Source organism: Nelumbo lutea, chromosome 2 (genome assembly GCF_056320005.1).
Source record: "Nelumbo lutea isolate HS-2025 chromosome 2, American lotus-T2T, whole genome shotgun sequence".
Taxonomy (NCBI): Eukaryota; Viridiplantae; Streptophyta; class Magnoliopsida; order Proteales; family Nelumbonaceae; genus Nelumbo; species Nelumbo lutea.
In genome coordinates, this window is record NC_142685.1 from 112,684,751 (window position 1) to 112,694,318 (window position 9,568).

A 9,568-nucleotide genomic window follows, 5' to 3' on the forward strand; every position below is an offset into this window, starting at 1 on the left:
GCACAATCCCAAATTAGCATCTATTATAATCTCTAACTAAAAAGTTCAATTAATTCTCTTTTATTGCATCCTAAAGAAGCTTATCAATGATTGACCCCGAGCTTAACCAGGGCTCTTTCAAGAAGTTAATACTTTCTCCTAACCCCAACTCCTAGCACAATCCTTTTTTTTTTTAGAAATCCATAAATCACATGATACATTTCCACATTGTGAGTTCTAGGAAGTTCAAGGTTGACTCAAGAAAAAAGAGTCTCATTTTTTAGAGAAAATTGGCCATCATTTCAACTTTGAAATTTGATATTATTTTATTAAAAGTAATTTATTTTTTCATAAAAAATACATTTTACCAAGAGATATTGGATTCAAATGGATTATGAAAGGGAAGATGTTAGGTACCCCCTCTCTCTAAGTTATTATAGCATCTTAGGAAAAGATTACCAAATTTAAGGCATGGTCTGAGATGATGTACCTTTTAGACAAGCTGAGAAATGTGCCTTTTAGGCCTCATTCATTATCAATAAATAAGGGGGGAAATTTGTTTACAATGTTTCTTTTTTCATAATAAGTAATGGGCCCTACAATAAAGAAAGCTTCATTTATATAGGTAAAACTTACTTAGGGAAAAGTTTATAAAATAAAATATAACGGGATAAATTTGTCTATTTTAACATTAGCTTTTTATAGGTCGAACGGTCATTATATTACTTACCTAGAAATCAAAAGAATATGAGTAAGTGAACTTACCCAAATAAGTATTACCTAGGAAACATTTACCTAAATAAGTATACTTACTCGAATAGGTGAGAAATTTGTAAATGAACGGGGCCTTGGATGTAGCCTTGATTGTTGATATCCAAAAGCTTACCTTTGGAGCTTTCAATAGCATAAAATGTAATTTTGAATTAACCATAAACGTCATTCTATATTTTTAGTTTTAAGTGGGGATATATTTAGGTTTTGAGGTTTTTTAAGTTTACTAGGATCAAGTATATAGAAGACATTAGAATACACCCTCTTGAGGTCTAAGGTTTGGACAAATGATAGGGTGGTTTAATTTGGTGCATCAAAATGAAATCTTTCTTGTTTAACAATCAAATAAGTGAATTAGGTTATAATATTTGGCATACTAGATTTTTTGGGTCTCTATACTTGGTGGTAAGGTCTAATTGGTCAAAGAAGGTTTGGATGATAGATATTTATGGTTGATAAGGTCTAACCAATGAGATTTGCTAAAATAGAATATTGGCTTGATATTAAATGAAATGAGAGAATCTTAGGATAAAATTAAGGGGTAATAGCATATAAGGGCGACTTTTGGGGTTTAATATCAATAAAAGTAATATTTTCAAAAATAGATTAACTTTTTAAAAATAATATCAATAAAGGACAAAAACATTGTTCATCATTTTCTTCTTGTCATTTGTTCACCAGCGTTATCATCCATCGCCGCTCGCCACCGCTGTTTACTGCCGCCCGCCGCTGCCTCTGCCTCTGGCAAAATTGTTGGAGGTGGCCAAAGGCAAAGGTGGCGGCAACGGCGCTAGTGGTCATTCCTCTGCCCAACGCCGTCGTTGCCACCTCTGTCTCCACCCACCTCCGGCAACGTTGCCGGAGGCGGAGGTGGAGGTGGAGGTGGGCAGCGGCAACGGACGGGTGACGGTGGCGGGTGGTGGCAGGCGGCAGCGGACGGCGGCGCTGGTGAACAAATGACAAGAAGAAGATGATGAACAGTGTTTTTGTCATTTATTGATATTATTTTGAAAAAGTTAACCTATTTTTGATATTTTTTAAAATATTACTTTTATTGATATTAAACCCCAAAAGTTGCCCTCATATGCTATTATCCTTAAAATTAATTTGGTGGGTAGGCATTTTTGAATATCCTAAATCTAACAGAATTTATGAATCTTTAATCGATGATGTGGTTTGAAAGATTTTGTTCAAATTAAGGTTTTAGCTTATGACTCGTCAACCAATGGAAATGCTTAAAACAAAATCTTATTTATTTTGGAAGGAAATGAAGGAATTTAATGTTAGAATTGGTTTGATGGGTTATTTTGAGGATTTTGAACTTAATGAGAGGGTTTTGGTTGCTTGAGTTATAATTTCTTGTGTATTTTAATCATAAACATCAAATTAAAATATCTGTTGATCAAACAGTTAAACAAAGAAAATTTGAATTGAAATTTGCCATGTGGCATCAACTAAGATAAGGAGTCGGGTGGAAGGTCCAAATTTGAGAACTAATTTTGTTGATCTTGGTTATTTAAGTTTATTCATCCAAGATTATCAAAATGGAATCTTGACATTTTTATGATTAATCGTCATAGATTTGATGTGGAATTTGGAGGTTGAATGTGTTGGATTTATTTTTGTGAGGTCAATATCTGAATATTACATAGATCGAGACCGTTGAAAAGAAAGTTGGTATAATAAATAGTGGATTTTTAGAGTTTGGTTATGAAATTCAACATGCAACTAAGTTCTAGTTTTGTGAGTCTAGGGATTATGTTTGATTAGAGTACTAAAGTTGATGTGGTGTTAGATATTGATCTTAATGTTCTCATTAATCAAATGTTAAATTTATTAATTTATTTTAGTCGTATGTTTGACATGTAGCTGGTATTGAAAATAGAAAATTTTATGTTCCAGTAAGTCTTAGGTTGATTTAGTTATGTCTTCAAGTTTTGGAGTCTCAAAATAAAGTATAAAAAGGTTTGATAAAGGGATTCAGCAAAAATTGGATGCTAACACTCGCCCAAGGCGGTTTGAGTTCCCAACCAACATATTCTTGATATATTTTGTTCTTATGACTTCTACCAATAAGTTCTTTTCATTTGTTAAAGTCATGTAACCAAGTTTTGCTAAGTGGCAACATTTGGCACTTTCCATCTCTGCGATCCCCTCTTCTATGAACATTGCTAATGAATGTAATCGATGATTTATCAAAATTTGGTTGCTGGCCCAATGCCTTTGCAAATCTTGAAATGGTTTCTCAACTAAGAAGATAGGGACTTAGGGCCGGCTTCATTCTAGCATTAAGATCGATGGTTCATAGTGTATCATTCTCTCATGTAAGCTGAGCTGTTGTTGAAAGTATCATTTCTTCAATACAAGAGGAATTCTAACGGATCATTTGATAACAGCTGAAGTTGCTGAACTGAAAGTCTTATTAGTTTTGTGTTTCAATTGTTAAAATAATTAAATAATAAATTTTTCTAAGATACAAATCTATCCAATTTCATTTTCATCTATTAAAGAGCCCATAACCTCCTTAAAATCTTATGCACTAAAAGACAAAATGATAAGCATTTCAGTTCAGCACTTAAAGCCATCAAAAGCCAACTTTCCAAAACTTAAAAAAAAAAAATAGTATTTTGAAATGTTTGAAATATTCTAGAATTTCCATAAAAGGTATTTGAGAAATGAATCATATGAAATAAATATAGATAAAAGGATAAAATAATAGGGGTGCAACTTGGGCGGTCCCAACTGGAGCTCACACCAACCCAACCTAAAACTTTACATGGGTTAGACTTGAATTTTTTGTCCTCAGGCCCAAAATTTTGGATCTTTTATTTTTCAAACCGGGTCTGGATCTATCCCTTTGGTAGCTTGAACCCGACATAACCTTATTCTAACCAAAATTCAGCCCAACTATCACATTTATATATATATATGCATATATTTGCATAAATGTATAGGTTGGACTTGAATTGGGAAGATCAGGCTTGATCTTGGACTGGGACATTAGGCCTGGGTTGACTATAAACTCCTCCTCCAAGTTTTAAAACAGGGATTGATACACCTCGATAAACCTGAAGTGGGTGTATTGATACCCTGAACTTGCATTTCTTAATTTTAGTGTTTTTACAAAATTTCAAGAATCAATTTTATGTTATTATAAATCAACAAGAAAAGAGCTAAAAATACCTTGAATTAGGCATATCGTTGAGCAAAGATACGAGATATAGGGCATATTGTTCCACTGTGCATAAAATTTTTTCATAAATTTAGATAATTTTTGTGAGATAAAATTACTCAATTTAAAAAAAAATTCAAATCCAAATGTCTTAGACCAGCCGAATATTTGTTTTTTTGTATTAATTAATTAATTAAATTTTGTTCTATTCTCTCACACACATTACACACCTTCTAGACCACCAAAAAGTAATAACTAGTAAGGAGACCCACCATAGATGACAAACAGGGAAGAAATTTCAGGGTCTGCCAACAGATGCTAACAACAAAAAAACAAAACGGTTTTCTGGCTTCTAGAAATATTCCAAAAAAAAACGGACTTCTACAATCTAGAAACCCAAACAAACCACTAGTCCACTTAAGTCTGCCGCCTCCTGTCATACTCCTACCAGTCCCAGACTCCGATTCGGAACCGGAAACAACAAAATCGCTTATTATATTAAAGAGACAATAAGAACAGAGCAATCCACTGACCGAACCACAACCACTACTCCTCAATTCTCGTCCTCATCCTCAGCTGTAGACATTAGACAGACATCGATCGTCAGGAAGTGATGAAAGAGATGATGGGCCATCTCCAAAGCTCGAGCTTTTCTTCTTCCTCTTCGATCAGCAGCAACAGCAGCATAGGGAAGGCTTCGAGGAGATTGGGAAGGCGGTGCATGACGATGGGGAAGCAGCAGAGGACGCGGTTCTACATCCTACGTCGTTGCATCACCATCTTACTCTGCTGGCACGACCACGCCATTCGTGACTAGTTTTGCTTTTACTGCACTGTAACCCCACCTCCTCCAACCTGGCTGGCTTCCCTTCCGGAGCTACCTTAGCACCAGCAGAGACTGAAAGTCTGAAACCCCTCCATCAATCAATCAATCTCCGCTTCAGCTTCAGCTTCAGCTTTCTTTCTTTTCTTGTAGAATTGAAGATGGTGCTCTCGAGAGGTTGTTGATTGAGCCTCGGCGATGGTGGTGGAACGTCGAAGCAAGAACATCACTCATGATGATCAATGGAACGATTCAGATATTGATGATATTTCAATGTATGTCTGCTAATAACTAATTAAAACTATTTACAGTTTCCTAGAGTTTCTTTCAACAAACAATTTCATGGCCGGGTTAGAAGTTTAGAACTTAGAACTTCTAATCCAACTTTACCCTTGGAGGATTTCATCGGAGAGAGTTCCTGACTTTAGAAGGATGAATTGAACTTGGGATTGGCCAACAGAAACGATTTCGATTTCAGAATCGTTGAAATCAGTGGAATCTGGTTCGCCTAATCGCTTGATTTAGAAATCATCGTGAAAAACGAGGCATTTTAATTCTCTAAAACGAAGGTATTACTTGAACACCCCCCCCCCCCCCCCCCCAACACAACATACAACACGATGTAATGAACCTTAACCCAACCCAATCCAATCTGAAGGTGAATACTAGGTTGGTTCAGGTTGTAACGAACCTTAACCCAACCCAATCCAACCTGAAGGTGAATACTAGGTTGGTTCAGATTGGGATTGGAGTTGGGTTGGTCCGATTCTTCCACTTGTACATACTTTCAGAAAATATTAATCTCATTTCTTCAAGGGTTGGCCCATTATATTTAGCTTTAATTAACATCAATATATTAGAAACAAAATTTGTTAATTAAGAGCATTATATTTAGCCCATTGTATAGAGCTGAGGGTTGGATAGTCAGAAATTTGTCAATAATAATAATAATAATAATAATAAAAGAGTGTTTGACGAATAGAAGTGTATATATTGAGATGGATATAATCATTAGTTATAAGAAAATTTAATAACTCTAATAGATGATAAAATGAGATAAAGTATAATATCCAAAAAGACACTATAGCGAAAAAACCTTGATCAATCAAAACCATCATAAATTATGATGAAAATCCACGTGATTAGTAACCATGGATATGATGCTTTTTGATTTGGTATATGTCTTTTCGGCCACATAGTTGAACCCATAATTCGGTCATATCCATGGAAGACCACAACACCTGTAAGAAAAAGTGTTTGGTTACTTTTGAAGGGGTTAGCAAGAAGAGTAGATAAACCAAAAATGGCATGGGTGAAAGTAGTATAGAATGATTTAAATGCTCATAATTTAAAAAAACAAAAAGATAGGACAATTAAGCAGGATGGCATGGGGAAACAGATTCATGTAACTAGCTCATACTGTATAGTTGGATAATGCTTAGGTGTTGATGAGGATGCTATTTAGGCAATTTGAATTCTGTTCTCACATCATCCTCACAACCCTTGCAGCTATGTATTGAAAACATTGCCATCGCCATGCATATTTATATGTTTCTATTCATGGGGAGAGATTCTCAATGCATGGCCATAATGGCTGTTGTGATGGATTTTGTGAGGAAGAAATCCAAATTCCTTGAAACCTAAATTTGGAAGGGTTTTTCTATTAAGAAAATTGAACTAACCTCACTCACAATTGGTCCAATTATCCGTAGTGTAATAAAAGACAAATGCCCTTTTCTTTCAATAGAAAAATGATCACTAGATGAGTTAATAGTCAACACCATTGTAGTCTCATTATATTAGAGACATATGCACCGAGCATAAGTAGACAACCTTGTTGCACCTCCTCATTGCCTAGACACACTTATGTGTGGAAGGAAATACCAAATGACCTTGAAAACCTAAATAGATGTTATTAGTCATTCAAGATGGAAGGAATTTATGGTGCCCAAGAGATTCCAACATTCGACATAGACTACCAACGCACACCTAAAGAAAGTTGTCAGAGAAATATGCAAGTTAAAGAAGAATCCCATTACTCCACCGTTTTTCACAAAGACACCAACATACAAGTGGTTCAATTAGCAACTCATAGGTTAATACATTACGATATCAGATTACTAATGAGTTGTGGGAGAGATACTAAATGACACACTAGTGTTATAAATGGTTCAAGGTGATTTATGTTCAATGTACATAAAACATTTTTTATTTTAAATGGCAGGTTTCTTAAATTACCCTTACTGTTTAGATAATTGACAAGTTGTATCCTTACTATTTAACTATTGTCTTAAACCATTCCTACTGTTCTACCTCTATCCCTGTTAGCCTTCATTAATATTCTGTCAAAATCCATAAACATATAACACTGCACGATGTTTATATTTTTTAAAATCCAATATTACCCTTGTCCCCTTCAGAAGTTTTTTTAAAATTTGCCCTTTATCATTTCATTTCTTTGTGAAAGATGGTAGTAATCAAAATCTTGGACCCCAATAGAATGATACCATTTCTAACCATTCCAATCCATCGATCGCCATGTTTAGTATCCATATTCATTCTATGGATACCAACAAGCTCCCGTCAACTCTACTTCCGTAAACCCTAACCATAACATTCAAGAACGCCAAGGCATCATCCACCTTTTTCACAGTGTTTCCCGCCGTTCAACTTCCCTCTCACCAAACCCTGACATTCAAAGCACCATCGAGCCTTTCGTTGTTGCGGTTCCAAATCACTCGTCTTCTGATGATTTTATCCGCTTCTGTGGTTCTTACATCGATAGGGTCATGGAGACGCTTCTCATCAGGTAGAGGTGCACAATCTTTTCTCTTGGTTGTTCAACATCAGCATTGAATTGAAGGCATTCAGCCACTCGACCTTCTCTTTTAATCTTGATTTACTTGTCAGAAATGATGGGATGGAGGACCAATACAACGTCTTGATTAAGCTTGTTGATCAGAAGAATGTTGATAACTTCAACAATCTTAATGGACGGTGCTTCTCATCTATGGAGGTCAATGTTCTTGCTTTCTTTTTACGAATTGGTAGCATTTAGTAATTAATTTTATCTTTTGAGGCTTTATGTTGTTTGTTGAGTTGCAGGTTGAGGTATGTCATATCCTCTTAACAATTTCTGTAGAATATAGGGAATTAATAAGGATTGCTGGAATGCCGCCGGTGGGATTTATGGAGTTACCGACCTTCCTTGCTTGCCTCGTTGAGATTTTTGCATTCTCTACAAGTCCATTTTTGTTTTGTGAGAATGGAAGTATGGAACCTCTTTCTTGATTAAGACTTCTCGAATTTTCAAAAAGATTGGACCAAGATACTTGCCCTTGCTTTCTCCAAAATCAGCACCAGAGCTGCCTAGTTATTACAAGAATCCAAATTAGAGAGAGAGAGAAAATAACTAGACAAGAGAGAGAGAGACTAAAGGAAAGGGGGGAGGTGATACAGATCAGTCACATAAAACAAGAGTAGGGAAAGAGATGTGGGAGGTGACCACTGTGAGAGGGAATGAGAGAGAATGTAAAAAAATGGTGAAGATGATTCAGTCTTCCCTCCCCTGTTCTGCCATCGCTGCCGCAACTCTAACCTGTGGCGGTAGCAACTTGTTGAAGAAACACTATTTCTACAATAAAAAATGTAAAAAAATGTGTGAATAGCACTTTTACAATAAAAAATGTTGAAGAAACACTATTTCTAGTCGCCACACCGCTGATCGGAAGTTGTAGCAACAATCTACGGGTTTTTTACTTAAAGGCAAAATGTACATCTCATATGTTTTGTTACAATTTAACAAACGATGGTAATTATCAAAAAAAGTAGGAGTGATTTAAGACAATAGTTAAATAGTAAGGATATTGTTTGTTAATTAATTAAATAGTAGGGGTAGTTTAAAAAATTTACCCTATTTCAAATTGTCATTTAATTGCACTATATTATCTAATTATGCAATTACAATTCCCTTCTAATGGTGAAGGGAATTTTTTTGTCAATGTGATCATGCAAAAAGGGGGAAATGACATTACACACATGGCTAAGACCAAAATAAACAATTAGCGATAGTTTTTCCATTATCCAACGAGAGAGGATCACAAAGGATCTTTTATATGGGAAGACCAATACCTCAGGACATACCCAATATCACATAGGATTGGCCCAAGCCAGCACAATTCATCATCTAATGTGCAACCACAACGTAGCAATAGTAACATTGCTTTGGTTGCTTGTTATGGTTGTAATTATGTTGATATTCAAGATTATGAAGTAGATTTCTGAAGTGTTGAATGTGAATTATCTAACAATACTCTTTCGTTTGCACTTTTAAATATGTATAAACTCTTATGACAACGTAGGTCAAGTACTAACTGATTTATACACTTGTTATGAACATTTATGTGAATATTCAGATGTTTCAATGATAGAATGTAATAGCATTAGTTATGTACATGTTTGAGTGGTTTCAATTGGTTAATTTGGTTCTACTTCATGATGAATTTCCCCAACTATTTGGGCATTAAAGCTCTATTACGTAGGTTTGAAAATAGGTTTTGTTGATTTATATCTCTCCTAGTGGTTCCTATAACTATGAGTGGTCACCATTGTTAATAAATGGCTCTTTACGTTCAAAATAATATTTCCCACTTTGTCAAATTTGATGGACCAAGTAAAAGGCAAGTATGCATTACCTATATTTTTATTAGATTTTATAGGATAGATGTGTTCATCAAATGTTATGAGCCGTTAAATGTGATTTGCATGCAAAATCGACCGTTGGATCACAATTTCAGCCACTGTAAACATGTATAACAATCTGG

At 35.2% G+C, this 9,568-nt stretch overlaps 1 protein-coding gene across 1 annotated transcript; it reads left to right on the forward strand.

The window, feature by feature from the left end:
• Window positions 1–7,105: 7,105 nt before the first annotated feature.
• LOC148872874 (BRAP2 RING ZnF UBP domain-containing protein 1-like) lies at window positions 7,106–8,098 on the forward strand. Its single transcript, XM_088972256.1, has 3 exons — window positions 7,106–7,554; window positions 7,656–7,761; window positions 7,851–8,098. Exons 1-3 carry the CDS (start codon window positions 7,535–7,537, stop codon window positions 8,034–8,036), a joined length of 312 nt encoding a protein of 103 aa, XP_088828382.1. The 5' UTR covers window positions 7,106–7,534; the 3' UTR covers window positions 8,037–8,098.
• The last annotated feature ends 1,470 nt before the right edge of the window (window positions 8,099–9,568 follow it).

What these genes read in the sequence shown, in the direction of transcription:
- LOC148872874 (XM_088972256.1), top strand. Translation starts at nt 7,535, where the DNA reads ATGGAGACGCTTCTCATCAG. An exon ending in ATGGAGACGCTTCTCATCAG is followed by an intron (nt 7,555 to 7,655) that starts GTAGAGGTGCAC and finishes TTTACTTGTCAG; the next exon opens with AAATGATGGGATGGAGGACC. An exon ending in GGTGCTTCTCATCTATGGAG is followed by an intron (nt 7,762 to 7,850) that starts GTCAATGTTCTT and finishes GTTGAGTTGCAG; the next exon opens with GTTGAGGTATGTCATATCCT.